Here is a 19,280-nt window from a genome sequence, read left to right on the forward strand (position 1 = left end):
AAAAAATTAGCTGGGCGTGGTGGCGGGCGCCTGTAGTCTCAGCTACTCGGAAGGCTGAGGCAGGAGAATGGCATGAACCCGGGAGGTGGAGCTTGCAGTGAGCCGAGGTCACACCACTGCACTCCAGCCTGGGTGACAGAGCGAGACTCCGTCTCAAAAAAAAAGAAAGAATCAGATACTAAATCAAATATATTAATCTTTTCACTTATAGTCAAAGATTTTACGTGTCTAGAATGCCCTAAAATTCTAAATTCCTAAATGAGTTGGCTACATTAAGAATTACTCTACCAAGCCTAAAAAGTAGTAACTTCCCTTTAACCATATAATTACGGAAATGACAGAAGGCCTAATAATGTATAATCATGGTGTTTAGCTTTACCTTATAACAACAGCTGCCAACTCTAATGGATTAATATTTTTGACAATTCATTTTCAGAAGTCATGCTCCGTTGAAGAATGATTGACATATTTTCTCATTTCCTTTAAGTCAACAGAAGCATCTGTGTAGTGACTAAAGCGGTAGCTATTTAAGTTTTATACTATATTTGAAAGCATTTATGTATATGTACATACACACGCATACCCACCCCCCTACCCCCACACACTGAATTCATAATGTGATAAGCACAGCAGTGTACCAAGGGCAGGGCTGTTGGAGTTGTCTGCCCTGGTAGAAGTTTTATCACTGACATTGTTTAGGATTGCTGGTTTGTGGTGATAGTAAAAAGCAAACTGACTTTTAGTTGGTGCATTATTGTTCTAAAATTCTCTACTGACAGTGCGCACCCTTATTGCCTGCACACAGGGTAAGTTGCCTCCTGTTTAGTCTGCACCTGGGCACCCCTGTCCAGTGCAGAGCAAGCATGGGATGCTATTTTATCCCTCTGTTTGCACCTTGCTTTAGATCCAGGTGGGCTGTTCTTTATTGACAACGTAGTTGATGTAATGGCATGTCTACTTTCTAGAGATCAAAAGAAAGTGGAAATGCTTTGAATTCTCTAGTCTCTGGTTTATAGTTTCTGAAAGGACATAAGATGGTTGTATATTTCTCATTTTCAGTAGGAGGCATCTTCTCACTCTCCTGAAGGTCAGTATAGGACTAAGTAAAGTGCTGTCAATACCAGTAATTCATTTTGAGGCATTGAACCGATAAGCTAATGTTTTTAACTCTCCAGAGGTCTCAAAGATGAGCCTCTTAATTTTTTACACTTTGCTAGCAACTCATAGCTATTTTATGAAACAAATATACTATTTTAAGGAACTTAGAAAGTATTTAGAAAAACAAGTTTAATAAAAATTTTGGGATAAATTCCTCTGTTGGTATGAATTTTAAACTCAAGTGTAGGCTTTTTATTGCTTTGAAAGAGTATACTTTGTTCTTGGGGTGTATAATAGATGCTATTCATAAGTCAAAGAACAATTACCATTTTTATTGAGGGAATCAGGGCACATGCAATTCATGCACATAATGTACATGATTAGATTAGGATTCAGAAATTTCCTAGAATTTCTAACTTTAAGGACTGGAACAGAAAGGTAGATGATCCATAACTACTACTATATCATTGCATTTAGCATATGTTCTATGATCAGGCCTCTTTAAAAAATATTTTAAGGATCCCTATTTACCTTTATATTGCATTTCCTTTAAATTTATTTTTATTTTTAATATTGTATTAAAATGCACATAAAATTTACTATCTTAGGCTGGGCACGGTGGCTCACGCCTGTAATCCCAGCACTTTGGGAGGCTGAGGTGGGCAGATCACCTGAGGTCAGGAGTTCGAGACAAGCCTGGGCAACATGGTGAAACCCCATCTCTACAAAAATACAAAAATCAGCTGGGCATGGTGGTGCATGCCTGTAGTCCCAGCTACTCAGGAGGCTGAGGCAGGAGAATTGCTTGAACCTGGGAGTGCAGTGAGCCAAGATCACGCCACTGCACTCCAGACTGGGTGAAAGTGAGACTCAAAAAAAAAAAGAATTACTATCTTAACCATTTAACCATTTTTAAGTGTATTAGTTTCTTTTGTAGTAGCATAAAAATTGAGATATGCTGTGTACATAATGTAAAATTTATAATTTTAAAATGTACATTTCAGTGGTTTTTAGTATATTCACTATGTGGTACAATCATTACTACTATCTAATTTTGGAACATTTCTGGAAAATCTATACCTATTAGCAATTAGTCCCAGTTATTCTCTTCCCCCATGCCGAGGCAAACCCTGTTCTCTGTCTCTAGGGATTTGCATATTCTTGATGTTTCCTGTAAATGGAATCATACAATATGTGGCCTTTTGTGTCTGTTTCTTTTACTTAGCACAGTGGTTCATTTATGTTGTAGCATGTAACAGTATTTCATTCCTTTTTATAGTAGACTAATATTCCATTGTATAGCTATGCCATATTTTTTTAATCCATTAATTCAGCTAGTGGGCATTTGGATTGTTTCCACTCTTTGGCTATTATGAATAATGTTGCTCTGAACATTTGTGTACAAATTTTGAAGTAAACATTCTTTTTTTTTTTTTTTGAGACAGAGTCTTGCTCTGTCACCCAGGCTGGAGTGCAGTGGCACAATCTCGACTCACTGCAAGCTCTGCCTCCCGGGTTCACGCCATTCTCCTGCCTCAGCCTCCTGAGTAGCTGGGACTACAGGCGCCTGCCACCATGCCCAGCTAATTTTTTGTATTTTTTAGTAGAGACGGGGTTTCACCGCGTTAGCCAGGGTCGTCTCGATCTCCTGACCTCGTGATCCGCCCATCTCGACCTTCCAAAGTGCTGGGATTACAGGCGTGAGCCACTGCGCCTGGCCGTAAACATATTTTTTAATTCTTTCAGATATATGCCTAAGAGTGGAATTTCTAGGTCATATGGTAACTCTGTGTATCTTTTTGAGGAGCTATTTTCAAAGTGGCTGGACCGTTTTACGTTTCCACCAGCAGTGCCCATGTGTTCCAATTTCTCCACATCTTTGTCAATACTTGTTATTGCCTGTTTCTGTTTTTATTATAACCATGCTAGTGGGTGTGAAGCAGTATTTTGTTGTGGTTTTGATTTGCATTTCCCTAAGGACATTGAACATCTTTTTATATGCTTGTTAACCACTTGTATAACTTCTTTGGAGATTGTCTATTCAAATCCTTTGCCCGTTTAAACAATTGGCTCATTTACCCTTTTGGTCAACTTGCAAGAATTCTTTATATATTCTAGATACTAGACCATATTAGATAGGATTTGTAAATATTTTCTCCTAGTCTTTGGGGTTATTTTTTTACTTTCTTGATAGTGTCCTTTGATATATGAAAATTTTAAATTTTGGTGACTTTTTTTTTTTTTTTTGCTTATTCATACTTTTGGTCATCTAAAAATCCATTGCCTAATTAAAGTCATACATATTTTTAACCTGTATTTTCTTCTATAAATGTTACAGTTGGTGCCTCTTAGTTTTAGGTCATTGATCTATTTTGAGTTAGTTTTTGTATATGGTGGGAGGTAGGGGTTCAAATTCATTCTTTTGCATGTAGATGTCCAGTTGTGCCAACACAGTTTATTGAAAAACCTGTTCTCTCCTTATTGAATTGTCTTAGCATCTTGTTGAAATTAATTGTACATAAATGTATGGGTTTATTTCTGGACACTCATTTCCATTCCATTGATCTGTACATTTATCCCTATGCCAATGATACACTGTCTTGATTCCTATAGCTTATAGTAAGTTTTGAAATTGGGAGGTGTGAGTCTCCAACTTTGTTCTTTTTCTAGATTGGTTAGGCTTTTCTGTGCCTTTGGAGTCCCATATTAATTTGATCATCAGCTTTTCCATTTTTGGAAAAAAAAAAAAGGCTGTTGTAATTTTGATAAGGATTACACTGAATCTGCAGGTTGATCGGGGGAATGTTGTCTTCCAATCCACGAATATGAGATGTCTTTATTTATAATCTTTTAAAATTTCATTCAACAGTGTTTTGTAGTTTTCACTGTACAAGTGTTACAATTCTGTGATTAGGTTTACTTCTAAGTACTTTGTTCTTTTTGAAGCCATTTTAAGTGGAATTATTTTCTTCATTTCATTTTCAGACTGTTCATTTCTAGTGTATGCAACTAATTTTTGTGTGTTGATGTTATCTCCCGCAACTTTGCTGAACTTGCTTATTAGCTCTAACAGTTATTTTGTAGATTCTTCAGGGTTTTCTTCTATACACAGGATTATGTTACCTGTTTTTCGTTTTTTTGTTTTGTTTTTGTTGCTTTGTTTTTTGAGACAAGGTCTCACTCGGTCACCCAGGACTGGAGTATAAGTGGCATGATAATAGCTCACTGTAGTCTTGAACTCATGGATTCAATTCATCCTCCTGCCGCAGCCTCTTGAGTATCTGGGATTACAAGTGTGTGCCACCATGCCTGGCTAATTAAAAAAAAAAAAAAGAAAATTGTAGAGACAGAGTCTCACTTTGTTGCCCAGGCTGGTCTCAAACTCCTAGCCTCAAGCAATCTTCCCGCCTCAGTCTCCCAAAGTGCTAGTATTATAGGTGTGAGCCACCATGTCTGGCCTATGTTATCTGTTAATAGAGGTAGTTTTCCTTCTTCCTTTCTAGTCTAGATACGATTTATTTATTTTTCTTGCATAAATGTCATGGCTACAACCTCCAATACAATGCTGAATAGAAATAATAAAAGTGGACGTCCTTGTCTTTTCCTGGTCTTGAGAGGGAGACTTAAAATCTTTTACCTTTAAGAATGATAATGGCTGTGGGTTTTTCCTAGATGCCCTTTATCAAATTGAGAAACTTTCCTTTTTTTCCTGGTTTGTTCAGTCTTTTTTTTTTTTTTTTTTAAATCATGAAATGGTTGGATTTTGTGAAATGGTTCTTTGTCTTTTGAGATAAGATAGTTGTGTGTGTTTTTTCTTTACTCTGCTAATAGTATATTGCATTGGTTGATTTTCTTATATTGAACTATTTCTGGCATAAATGACACTTGCATGGTATATAATCCTTTAATATGCTGCTGGATTTGGTTTGCCAGTATTTCATTGAGGATTTTTGTATCTATATTCATAAGACATACTGGGTTTTAGTTTTCTTATGATGTCTTCATCTGGCTACCTTTGGTATCAGGGTAATGCTGTCATCCTAGAATGAGTTAGGAAGTACTTTCTCCTCTTTGTAAGAGTTTGAGAAAGGTGTTAACACATAATTCAATGCTAAAGATAGCTTAAAATAAAATCGAGGTACTATGTATCTTTTAATGGTATCTCTTGTTGAAAGATCTGAAACATAAGCAATGTTACTAAGCCCTCAATTTTTTAGACTTTAAATGCTGTGCAAATAAAGGTCCATGGTAATTTTTCATTCTGTTCTTGTTAGCTGGGTTTTTTTTAAACAATTTGTCGAAGATAGTAGAAAAAATAAAAGTACCTTGTCTTCATTTTTTCTGAACTAGTAAACCCACTGTCTTCATTATTTTTTTTTTATTTAACTCTCTTCTTCCATGCTAGACATACGTTTCCATACTTAATTTTGCTGTATAAAATAAATGGTTTTATTTTCCACAGTTTTGCACAAAGATCCAAGACAGGTGTATCTTTGTCTTCTTGAAATTGGTCGAATTGTGTCAAGGTATGTATTTCACCATATTTCAGAATTTCAATGTTATAAACATTTTAAATCTACTGAATTTTAGAACACTATTTTCTATAAATTAAAAAATTGCTTTAAATTAATTTGCTATTTTTTGTTTCTTTATCAACTTTGTTCTGTTTGCATGAGCATATGTAAACATCTGAGTTCCCAATATAGCTTGTCTTCATTTACTGTTAAACTGCATTTACTGTTCAATTTTTTAGATTAAGGATAGGGTAAGAGCATGTAGTCTAAGGCAGTTGAAGTCAAAGCAAGTCCTCTGAGCACAGAGAGGATCTGGCAGAAGGCCAAGGCACGGTGTCCCCCATACCTACTTCAGTTCTATCTTTACTCACCAGCTGATTTGAAAGCCATCTTTCAGGATCCCAGGTAGAATATTGGGAGCATCCTGCAACCCAAATATGTGCTATGATGTGAGGATTGTAATATAGATATTTTGCAATCTATGAGACATTAAACAGCATTTTCAAATATCCCAGTGAAACAATTGGTAGAAAAGGAGCATATAGACTTTACTTCAGAAAGAAAATCTATCTTGATATGCAGGCAAGTACCTGGGTCAACTTTGCTTGAATAATCAGATCTCCTGGTTGGTTTTCAGATATGGGGTTGAGCCACCAGTGTTAGTAAAACTTGAGAAAGAAATTGAGTTAGAAGAGACCTTGCTTAATACTTCTGGGCCTGAAGATTCCATCACCATTCCAAAATCGTGCTGTCAGCATGAAGAGCTACATGAAGCTGTAAGTAGTTGTCACACTTTCTTTTGACCATAATACCTGGAAGTCTCATAGTTTTAAGCACTTCTAGTTTGCTACAGGTGATGCTATTTTTAAAAGCAAGTATTTCTTATTCAGAATGTAAACCAGTACTATTCTCCATTCTCTGATGAATTCAGGGCATTATATTTTAAAGGTGATTTGTTACTGCGTGTATATGATGAGGAATAAATGTGTAGTTGAGGAGTGGTGGGGCAAATTGATTGGAACTCATCATGAAGAGCACTATCGGTCACAAGAATTCATTGATTCTTTTTTCAGTCTGGTAGTATTATAATCTGATTTGCAAATTATAAGGAATATTCTCATGGTCATGTAGAGGTTATATTGGTTTTATGGTAATAATCGAGGCATAAGATGAGAGCTTGAACTTGAGCAGCAGTTATGGGGATGAAGCAAAAGGAACAAATAAAAGACATATTTAGGAGGAATTGTTCGAAGAATTGACAGGAATCAGTGACTGATTGTGTAAGAAAGAGAATCTAGGGTGATTTCCAAGGTTTCTCTAAGTAGATGAAGAATACAGGAGGAGAGAAAGTTGTGAGGGAATATTGATGGTTTTTTTTTTTTTTGAGCATTCTCTCCTCCAGAATATATCCAGACTTGTTAGATGATAGGTTACAACTGGATAGTCTTCTTAACTTTATCTGTTCATTAGGTAGAAGTTAATAGAATTGCTCTTCCTTGGTTTGTGGGTCTTCTACAGTGACTACGATGTGAACAATGAAGGTGAACTGAGCATGAACATTTTCTGCTTAGACTGTTGTTTGGACTGTAGCATTTTATGAAAGTGTGAAATACACAAAATTAAGAAATGATGAATAAATCATTACTAATAAACATTTTTAAAGTATTGCCTTGATTGTTTTGTTTAATGTAATAAAAGTCTTAAGTAAAACTATCAGATAACCTTGCAAGACAGATTAAGAACATGTCAGAATGGACAACTCTTTTATCCGGCCAAAGTATCTACCTACATTATGCTATTGATGTGTGTGTGTGTATATATATTATATATATAAAATATATATAATAATTGTCAATATCAATATGGGAAGCAGAAAGAATGCAGTAGGTAGAAAATAAAATTTAAAACTCATATAACCTTAAAGAAGGATAATTAAATAAAAAGGAAACATTGGAAAAATATTTGTATCAAGTGGAAAATACAGTGTTTTCATTTCCCTATTATATAAAGACCTTACACAGTTTGATAAGAAAATCATTGCAGTAAATAAGTGGGCAAGGTCTGTGTTCACACAGGAAGATAGTGCAGTGTCGAAACTTGCGGATAATCAAGGAAATCAGATTATAACAGCTATGAAATACAATTTGCCCCATTAGCAAGATTTTTTAAAATTATGAAGCCTGGTGCTTTTAAATTCTAGTAAACTGTATTTAGGGTTTACTATTGGCAATGGAAAATGACGTAAACTTTTGAAAAAGAAAAGGAAAAATATTAAGAGCTACAAAAATACTACTTTTTCATTTTTATTGTAGTTGAAGAGGGAAAAAGTAGCATAAATTAAAGTGTTTATTGCATTAGGACTTAGAATGGTGAAAAATTGAAAGCAATGTAAATGCCCTCAAATAGGGCAATGGTTTGGCAAATTAGGATTCCTAATCTTAACAGGATAATCATTGTGATCATTATGAAGAATATGTAGCAACAAGAAAAATTTATTTTGTGTAAAATATGTATATACAGACAAACTGTACAGAAATGAGAATGAAAATAATAGTAATATAGTACCTTTGTAGATTATTTTTATTTCCTTAGCTATTTCCTTCAGTATTATAATGTAAATTATGTAATAAAATCAGAAGAAATCATTTCTTACCTACAGCTGTTATTTCTTTTAGGCTCATGCCTTGTTCTGATTGTGGGTTAGTGCTGATTTGTACTGCTTAATATAAGTGAACTTCAGGTATCTTAAACAAGGAAAAGATAGGCCTTCTTAAATCTACATTCTTGTTATGAAAACTAAGAAGAAACATTTCTCTAAATATATATGTGCTATATGAATACATTCAATGTCTATCTGTAAATATGTGATCTACAGATATCTTTGTTGAAAATAAGGAACAATTATTATCTGATTCATGATTTAGGGTCCTGTTACAAAATATACAACTGCAATTCTGTATACTTAGGAAATTTTTACAGACAGAAAGTGGTGACTAAAAGATATTATCTCCTTTCAGATTACTTTGGTTAACTAATGTATCAACATGGTTCTAATAACTATAAGCCCTTTCCCAGAGTTCAGTTTATTTTTCACCATTTTATGCGCATGATGTGTATGTTTGTATGAACGTAGATGCACATGTGCACGTGTGCATGTGAACAAGATAAACTTGATTGGGTGACTTATGAAAATCAGTTCTATTTGTTTATAAGCACATTATTTTGTTAAATACATGATACAGGAAAATAAATTCTGGACCTTTCTTATCAGGCCCTAGTGAATCCACAAGTGTTCATTTGATTTAGGTAGATATTTAAGACAATCATATAAATTTCTATTGGTGCTCAGCTAAATTAGGCCTATCTAAAGAGACTCTCTTTAATATCATGCCTAAGTTTAGTTATATGAATTCGTTTTGATAAATTGTGTGTGGCAGTAATTGAGAAAAACATTCATGACCTTCCTTTTTCAAAAACATAATTTTAGGAAAAGCCGAATATTTTCCACAGTGGCTGATGTGTGACTTTTTTCAGTCATAGATATTTCAACAAATATCTTTACTTAATATATTTCTATTTCCATGTTTTGAATATATAATTCTTAAATTTGTTTTTATGTTTACTGCAGTTCTACTATTTAAAAATATTTATAATAATAATAAATTCTGTAAGCTTCTTGACTGGCTGAAGTAGAGTTCCCCCATGCCAACTCCTATTTCCTTAGCAGGCTATTGAAACAGAGCACTTTTAGAGAAATGTACCTTGAATTGAAAATTTTAAGAATTTTACCTAGTCTTGAGAGAATAGATGTGAATATGTTTCTGCCAATTTTAATAATAAATTTGAGCAAATCTAGATATTTCCCCCACAATATTAGTTTAGTACACTGTTAAGGGACAAGTGAAAATTCCTACTTAGCCTTTATCTGACTGGCCTGTCTTTGATTTGACATGTATTATTAACTCAGGGCTTAAAACAAATTCAAGCTTGGTAACGAACTCATGTTTCCCAAAACTCAAAAAATGTGTTAATTGACCTCACTGTGTTATGTGTTCGAAGATTAAGGGTGGGTGGGAGGGAGGGAGGGAGAGAGAGAAAAAAAAAAAGAGAGAGAGAGAGAGACAGAGAGACACCAGCTAGGCTGTTTACTAGCTGTAGGATCTCAGGCAAGTTTAACCTCTTTGGTAAAACTGGGAAAAATAAGAATTTCCTTTTGTTTTGTTTTTTTTTGAGACGAAGTCTCGCTCTGTCACCCAGGCTGGAGTGCAGTGGCCGGATCTCGGCTCACTGCAAGCTCCGCCTCCCGGGTTTATGCCATTCTCCTGCCTCAGCCTCCCAAGTAGCTGGGACTACAAGCACCCGCCACCACGCCTGGCTAGTTTTTTTTATTTTTTTAGTAGAGACGGGGTTTCGCCGTGTTAGCCAGGATGGTCTCCATCTCCTGACCTCATGATCCGCCCATCTCGGCCTCCCAAAGTGCTGGGATTACAGGCTTGAGCCACCGAGCCCGGCCCAAGAATTTCTTTACCACAAAGTCGTGCTGGAAAGATTGTGGCTTTTATGTTAGATTAGCAATGTCTAATCTCAATATTTGTTAACAAGCACAGGAGAAGCGATTAAATCGTTGAACCTAGAATTTTTATCTTTAAGTTTGGTTTTCCTTGGCTATCAAATAATATTGCACTTTAAAAAAAATGCTTTTTGTAACAAGCACTAAATTTTATTTATTCATCATCTTAGGTTAAACATATTGCTGAGGACCCTCCTTGTAGTTGTTCTCATCGATTTTCTATTGAGTATTTATCTGAAGGACGGTACCGACTAGGGGATAAAATACTCTTTATAAGAGTAAGTCCATTATTTACATTTTATTTACACATAAATACTGTTTTGAAATTGGATTTATTGCTTTACTAACTTTTTGCTCCCCTTTTACTTTTAAAAACATTGGAAAAGATGCTATTAATGGAAGGATTTCACTGTACAAGGAAAATGGAGTAATTTCTTTCATGAGTATATAATGAATTTAGGTAAACACTCATCACACAGCAGACAACTAACTTCAGGATAGCTAAGATTATTTAGACAGTGAATATAATAGGGGAAAAATCCTTGTATACCTCAAGGAACTTATTTCTCAAATTTTCTTAGAAAAAGGAATAATTTTCCATCATAAGAAAAAACAAAGCGTCTAATAAGATTGAGTATCCATAGTAAAAAAAAAAAAAAAAAAAAAAAAAAAGAACTATACAGTTTATAATAATACAAGCCTTAGACAGTAAACAGAAAATATTTTTCTCATTGGCACAGAATCAGTATGTATACCAGTATGCTGATACATGTTTTCATTTCCTTCCTTTGTCCTATCTACAGTTGATTAATTGTTCCTTTTGCTGGTGAGGAGATTGAAATTTCACCTGTTCATCATTCTTTCCACTTCTCATACAGAAGCTGTCTTATTTCCAATTTAGGAAAATAATATAAAAGTATTTAAAAATATAATTTCACCATCCATATTTTCTTCTATTTCACATATTATTATTACCTTCTCAGTCCCACCTAGCTCATACAGAAACATTTGCATGCATTTTCTTTTAATTGGCTTTCTGTTTTAAGGCAGTATGATGTGGTAGTACACAGAGCATAGGACTTAGAGTTAAAATTTGTGGGTAATCTCATACAGTTGTGCAGATTTGCCTGCTGAATGGACAGGGCCCTAAAACCCAACTTGAGATATATTGGCAGAGCCAGGATATCTTATTTTTAGGATGCAAGTTATATGTAAATACCTTTCTTACAAATAGGAAGATTTTGTATCGTTAGTTGCATAATTCGATATGAGTTAAATTTATTATATTAATAACACAAGAAAGAAACTGTCAATTTGTAGTGAGGCTGTTGGCAAATGCTCTGAATTTCATAGATCACAGACATCACGTATTGTAACTGCTAATGAATTGTAACTATAAATCTCACAGTATTACAGCTTTACTTTTTATTTTCCTTTGGGGGCAGATGCTTCATGGAAAACATGTCATGGTTCGCGTTGGTGGAGGCTGGGATACTCTTCAAGGATTTTTGCTTAAATATGACCCCTGTCGAATATTACAGTTTGCCACACTAGAACAAAAAATTTTAGCATTTCAAAAAGGAGTTTCTAATGAAAGTGTACCTGATTCGCCTGCCAGAACACCTCAGCCTCCTGAAATGAATCCTTTGTCAGCAGTTAACATGTTTCAGAAACAAAATTCAAAACCCAGCATGCCAGTTAGTATTCCAAAAAGCAAAGAAAAACAGGGACGTCCACCAGGTGCATTGGTGCCACCATCTTCACTGAAAGGCGGTAATCTGGGCCCTATGTCAGTCCGTTCTAAATTGCCAAATTCTCCCACAGCATCGTCTCATCCCAAGCTCAAGTCTTCAAGAGGCATAACAAAGAAACCGCAGGCTCCTTCAAACAATGCATCATCTTCACTTGCTTCATTAAATCCAGTAGGTAAAAATACTTCTTCACCAGCTTTACCAAGAACTGCACCTTGTATATCTGAGTCACTGAGAAAATGTATTGCATCCCCCAATACCCCTAAGGCCAAGGTTATTCCAGCCCAGAATTCAACAGATCTGCCTGAGTCCACACTTTTGCCAAATAAGTGTTCTGGAAAAACTCAACCTAAGTATTTGAAACATAATCATATTTCTTCCAGAGATAATGCAGTATTTCACTTAGCTGCAAATTCAAATTCATCCTCAAAGTGTCCTAAGCTACCTAAAGCAAATACACCTGTAAGACCTAAACCTTCTTTCCAGTCCTCTGCAAAAATGACAAAACCCAGTTCCAAAAACATAGCCACGGGTCTAGGAACACAGTCTCAACCATCCGATGGTGCCCCACAAGCAAGGCCAGTCCCAGCACAGAAACTTAAATCGGCCTTGAATTTAAATCAGCCAGTTTCTGTGTCCTCACTTTCTCCTGGAAAAGCTACACAGAAATCAAAAGATAAGAATATAGTTTCAGTTACCAAAAAGCAGCCTCAGAATAAAAGTACTTTTCAGAAGACAGAACCCAGCTCCTCGAAGTCTCCTGGCAGAACCCCACTGTCCATCGTGAGCCTTCCCCAGTCTTCTACCAAAACACAAACTGTGCCAAAGTCAGCACAGACTGTCGCTAAGGGCCAGCATTCAACTAAAGGGCCTCCCAAAAGTGGCAAAACCCCAGCTTCAACCAGGAAACCACCCTTATCTGTTAAGGATGCAGATAGTGGAGATAAAAAACCTACTGCAAAGAAAAAGGAAGATGATGACCATTATTTTGTCATGACTGGAAGTAAGAAACCTAGAAAATAAATACATGGTCATTATAAAAAAAGAGAAAAGGAAGAGTGAATGTGTTAGCTTCACATCTTAAAAGTTTCTCCTGTTTGTGTCTGTCTAGATAGGTGCAGACACTAAGGATAGTGAGGATGGAGGTTGGGATGAGGAAAGGGTTCATCAGAATTCACATATCTGAATTCAGAAGGAGCCCTTCTGAAGCAAACAGTTGTAAAATCACTGCAAGGTTTTTATTAATAAGAGACATGTATATGATTTTCAGTCTATAGCATCTTTGTTAACATCTGCCTGTTGCAGGAAATGTAAAAGTTACTTAACACTACAAGAATTTTAACAATAGTTGCTCTATTTTTGAATATGTATTAAATATGGAGTTCATATACCTGCTAATATCAACGATGGTGCTCTATTAGTTCATTGCATTTTGGTTTAAAAAAAACAAAAAGCAACGGTTTGGCACTTGTCCCACAAAAGGCATCTCATTTAATGTTCTGATGATCAGAATTGCCTGATCCAGCAATACTAAGTCATGACTGCTGCTGACTAGCTTGGCATTACTCTGTGTTAGGTAGAATTCTTATTATTTATTTTTTTTAAGCTTTCCAAATTGGAAGGAACTGATTGTTTCACGTGGCTTATATTTACATTGGTAATATTTTGTCAGCAATATTTTTGGTAAAAAAAAAAAAAAACAGCAAATTAACTTACTGAAGTATAAACAAACGTTAACAATTTTTTATATTATCTAAAAACTTAGACACCTTATATTTCACATGTTGTGCAATGTGACAGGGGAAAATGGTTTAGTAGCTTTTAGCATATTAAAAATAATTTTTATAATGTAATTTCCTGTAAGTGTAGATCTGACATTTTACATTACAATAATGTGAAACATCAGAATTATGTTTTAACAACTTTAAAATTAAGATGATACTGAAATGATTTAGTTATGCTATGTAAAAATTCTATCATGAAATTATTTTTCTCTAGATAGCATAATACCAATTTTAATTAATTTCTTCCAATTAGGTTAATTTTCTTTAATAAAGTTATGCTGCCTTCAGTTTTCTAATGGCAAGTAGACAAGATATGTTCAAGGTTTTCTGCACTGTAGGCACACGCCCTCAAGAGGCATATCCCGATCATGTAATGACTGCATAAACTCCATCGACCTAAGGTGATACTTGTAAATAATTTATTTTTAAGGGATGGTGACTATTTAAAAATTGTTAATGTACTTTGAGAAGTTTTAAGAGTGTTTTTAATAACTTTACAGTATTGTCAATTATAGGTTATTCAGTATTCAGGTTTGTGTTTCTCTGTTTTAAACTAAAATGTGTTTTCTAAAGAAAAATATAATAGTTTACACAAATGTACAATCATAGAATAAGCATTTTAAGCTGGCTACTAATGTTCTATAGATTACAAAGCAAGAAAACTTTCTATAAAGATAAGTGATCTTTTGCCGTAAGAGTACAGATAAAAAACAAAGATGTGTGCAGGCAAAGATCAGTGCAAGGAAGAACTGATGCTTCTCTTCTTTAAAGAGACAGTCACCAAATACTTGGTTTAGCTGGACTGTTGACTTGGGCATTGAGAGAGATGATAGATACATCTTTGGAAAGTGAAGTCAATGTTCAAGAGGTGCTAGAAGCTTTACTTTTTAGTGATCAGAAATATTTAATGCATCTTTTCAGACAGGAAGAATTCTATCAAGTATTCCCTTATAAAACCAAATAACACTTCTTCATCAGTAACTTTTAGAACTTAAAGCAAAAAGTAAATGGAATTGTAGTCAACCTATGAATCCTAGTAGATTTTATAATATGTAATTTATGTTGTTTACAGTATAGAAACACCAAGTTTTGTGTTGAATGTGATCAGGAATAAAAGTATCCCACAGGCATCTGATACAAATTCCAGAATTAACCAAAGAATTGTTTATTTGAGGTCGAGCAATCCCAGCATTTTGGGAAGCCAAGGTGGGTGGATCACGAAGTCAGGAGTTCAAAACCAGCCTGACCGACCAAAATGGTGAAGCCTCTTCTCTACTAAAAATACAAAATTAGCCGGGCATGGTGGCACATGCCTGTAATCCCAGCTACTCAGGAGGCTGAGGCAGGAGAATCGCTTGAACCTGGGAGGCAGAGGTTGCAGTGAGCCGAGATTGCACCACTGCACTCCAGCCTGGGCGACAGTGAGACTCCATCTCAAGCAAAAAGAAAAAAAAAGGTTTATTTGAATAATTGGAAGTCAGTTTATACATTACTATTTTTCAACAGTAGGGAATTTCTCCAATTACATTCATGTTGAATGAATTTTTATTTATATATAGCTTACCTTTCCAAAATAAAAGTGGGTTTTGTTTTGTTTTCTTTTCTTTTCTTTTTTGAGATGGAGTTTCGCTCTTATTGCCCAGACTGGAGTACAGTGGCACAATCTCGGCTCACTGCAACCTCTGCCTAGTGGGTTCAAGCGATTCTCCTGCCTTAGCCTCCTGAGTGGTTGGGGTTACAGGCATCCACCACCAGGCCCAGGTAATTCTTTTTGTATTTTCAGTAGAGATGGAGTTTCACCATGTTGGCCAGGCTGATATTGAACTGCTGACCACAGGTGATCCACCTGCCTGGGCCTCCGAAAGTGCTGGGATTACAGGCATGAGCCATCACGCCTGTCGAAAAGTTTTGTTTGAATAAACAATATCCGAAAGACAATTAGTTTCTTCAGATATATTTTGAAATTCTCCTAGAGAGCTAGTGTTTCTAATCATTTTCACAATTTAAAAACAGCTTTTACATTGTTGAAGTTGGGAGGACTTTCCATCTCTTCTTAATAATAGTGCAAGATATTATAAATTCTTTTCTCTGTTTAATGAAATGAGTATTAAGCTTAAATTACTGAAGTACCTGGGAGAAGTAAGGGTGTGTACTTTCAAAAAAATGGAAAATGTTTTTATTTTTATTTGCTATAATTTGTTAACATGACTGATATGTAAAATTAAACTTTGGAGCACGATGAAATGCCGCTTATTTTTACCTTGTTTGGGCTTAAAGTAGGTATTTAACGTTTATGTCTTCAAAATGCCTTGATAAGTTAGATAACCTCTGACTTTACTGTCCATATGGAGTTTGCCATTCTTTATGGATAAGAGAATTTAAGGAAAAATTACTGTTCTTTCTTCAGTCTTTTTATATCTGATTTAAAATCTGTTACTTTATTAAAAGGCTTCAAGCTTTTAAAGGTTGAAGGTCAAAGGTTCACCTAGTGACCCCATTTGAATCCAAATTTGTGTATATTCTTTTCTTATGCCAGCAGTATTTGTATGCTGTTTTAACTTACGTTTGTTCTCTTGAATATTAAAATTTAAACATACATACCAAGGTCTCAGTTTCTTTTTTGGAGTATTCTGAATACACTCTGATCACTTAATTCATGTTGGAAATTGCATATAGGAAGCATTCATAATTTGAGAAGAATACTATTTAAAATGCTTTCTTTATATTTGTGGAATTTCTTTCACTGCACCCAGGAGATTATAAGGCTTTGTCATTAATCAACAGTATTTGTTCCCCAAGTTGTTGTATATGTTGGATGTTTGTTCCAGAAAGACCAGACTCACGTTTAATAATCTTTGAGATAATAGAGATAATTTGTTGGTTATCAAGGTAGAATTCTATAGATCATACAAGCATCGTGTTCACCAAAGATGACTGATAGTGGGAATTTCCAATTTTCAATTCCTGTAATCCTGTTTTAATTTCACACTTTGATACAGTGAATATATTCTTGCATACTCATCTTTTTCCTATATTTATGGCCAGAGCAATTATAAAAAGCAGTTAATTCCATATATATTTCCTGTGATGTTTCCAAAAAAGGAAAGAAAAACAGCTTAGACAAAATTTTAATTGTATTTTCCTAACCCTTTGTGAATGTAAAATTTTATAACCTAAAATTCATTTTATGAAATTTTGGGTAACATTGGGAAAGTTATTTATTTATTTATTTATTTATTTAGTTAGTTAGTTTTATTGAGACGGAGTCTAGCTCTGTCACCCAGGCTGGAGTGCGATGGCACGATCTCGGCTCACTGCAACCTCCACTTCCCAGGTTCAAGTGATTCTCCTGTCTCAGCCTCCCTAGTAGCTGGGGTTATAGACGTGTGCCATCACGTCTGTAAAATTAGCCTGGCTAAAAAAAAAATTAGCCTGGCTAATTTTTTGTGTTTTAGTAGAGATGGGGTTTCACCATGTTGCCCAGGCTGGTCTCAAACTCCTGAGCTCAAGCAGTCCACCCACCTCGGCCTCCTAAAGTGCTAGGATTACAGGCGTGAGCCACCGTGCCCGGACTGGGAAAATATTTAAAATGTGCCAGTAAGTCTGAAAATATAAAGGCACACATTTTATTAAATTTAAGCTGTTTTCTTACACTGTTTTGTTCTTATAGAAAAACACAGTAAGACTTGAGGAAATAGTACATGCAAAGATTTAGTTATAAGGATGTTAATTATAGAATATTAGTATTGGTACAGCCATAAAATAACAGTCATTAAAAACATTGTAGACAATTACTTATCTTAAAAGTAGTACGTATGGTGATGAAGTGGTTTGTTTTGAGAGACTGCAGTGATAAAACATTATTATGTAATATTTCTTATGCATTCAGCCAGGAATAGCACAGTACTTGTTACATCATATATGGGCTCAATAAAGGTTATCTATTAACCTCTTGTGGGTAGTCTTTTAGTGTTTCATATCATACATTAGTATGACTTTCTTAAATTACTTTAGGTAAATTATTATTGGAATGAACAAATAGAATAGAATGAATTAGAGTTGTGTGACTGTTGAGGACTTCTAGTAGTGAAATGTGGCAGTGTTAAAACTAGTTAATCTACCCAAACCATTTTTATTAATAACTACTGATTTCTATTCTGGAAGATAGAGGAATAAGACAGTCATATTCAAGAACCTTGGATTTATATAGCACTTTGCAAGTCACAAAATACTTACAATTACATAACATGCAATCTTTCCAACAATTCCATGAGATGGGTATTATCATTAGAATGTAAGCACCAGGAAGGTAAGAATTACATCTGTTTTGTTTACCACTGTGCTCCCAAAGCCCAAACTAGTCCCTGGCACTTGGTAGGCATTCAGCAACTCTTTGTTAATAAATGAATGAACTCCCTTTTTACAGATGAGGAAACTAAGGCTCAAGAAAGTTGTTAGTCAATGTAAAAATACCTACTGGGTTAGATTAATTGGATTTTATTTAAAGGATGATTTTTTTAAAGCTATTTATACTTTTCCACAAAGTTGTTGAGTTGTTCTCCATGTTAATATCCAGAAATAGGACTTATGTAGCATATTTAAAAAACATCTGATCTATCACCTCTCGCTTTTTCTTTATTTCTTGGAAAAATCTTTGTTTTTGAATTACCCTTTATTAAATATTGTAAACTTGAAGATTTAGAGATTAGCATATTCTTATATTTTCTAGTTTAATATTTATAAATCACTGTGTACAAAGCATTGTTCTTGGAACAATGAAATATTGCATTCAGTCCCAGGACAATACAATAAAGGTGCTCTGTAAATATTTGGGTGGATAAATGAACTAGAAAAAAGTTAAATCTAGCACAAAATGCTTATGCAGTATTGGCAATTAAAATAAATTTTCTGACAGTGCAATGGAAATAGACATTGATCAAAGTTACTGTAAGTAACCCTAGAACCTCCTTTAAAAAAAAACGTTTAAGAATAAGTGATTGTCCTCTGAGCAGGTTTCATATGCTTCGCCCAAAAGAAATAAAAAATGTAAATTTCTCTCACATAGCCTTGAAGATGTGATACAAAGTTGTATTATGTAGATCTCTTTAATAATTCATTGCACCATGCTAGACATGCTGGAGTCCAATAACTAATGGTTGAATAATAGGTTCACTTGTGGTGTGTATTGGAAGGGGAGTGAAATGTGAAATTTAAAATTTTTTTTTTTTTTTGAGACGGAGTCTCGCTCTGTCGCCCAGGGTGGAGTGCAGTGGCGGGATCTCTGCTCACTGCAAGCTCCACCTCCCGGGTTCACACCATTCTCCTGCCTCAGCCTCCCGAGTAGCTGGGACTACAGGCACCTGCCACCTCGCCCGGCTAGTTTTTTTGTATTTTTTAGTAGAGACGGGGTTTCACCGTGTTAGCCAGGTTCATCTCGATCTCCTGACCACGTGATCCGCCCGCCTCGGCCTCCCAAAGTGCTGGGATTACAGGCTTGCGCCACCACGCCGGCCTAAAATTTTTATTTTAATCCCAAGCACCGAAATTAAATGAAGGCAAGCGT

General features: G+C 35.1%; 1 protein-coding gene across 2 annotated transcripts in view; it reads left to right on the plus strand.

The window, feature by feature from the left end:
- The window catches only part of GAS2L3 (growth arrest-specific 2 like 3), a 53,003-nt gene extending 36,690 nt beyond the window's left edge, over positions 1–16,313 (plus strand). For both annotated transcript variants that reach the window (XM_011934726.1, XM_011934721.1), the window contains 4 exons: positions 5,561–5,624; positions 6,250–6,388; positions 10,353–10,460; positions 11,628–16,313. In XM_011934726.1, the coding sequence (XP_011790116.1) occupies positions 5,561–5,624; positions 6,250–6,388; positions 10,353–10,460; positions 11,628–12,956 (1,640 nt within the window). In that variant the 3' untranslated portion in view covers positions 12,957–16,313. The remainder of the gene's footprint in view (positions 1–5,560; positions 5,625–6,249; positions 6,389–10,352; positions 10,461–11,627) is intronic.
- Positions 16,314–19,280: the final 2,967 nt, after the last annotated feature.

This window comes from Colobus angolensis, unplaced genomic scaffold, assembly GCF_000951035.1.
Source record: "Colobus angolensis palliatus isolate OR3802 unplaced genomic scaffold, Cang.pa_1.0 Scaffold10, whole genome shotgun sequence".
Classification (NCBI taxonomy): domain Eukaryota; kingdom Metazoa; phylum Chordata; class Mammalia; order Primates; family Cercopithecidae; genus Colobus; species Colobus angolensis.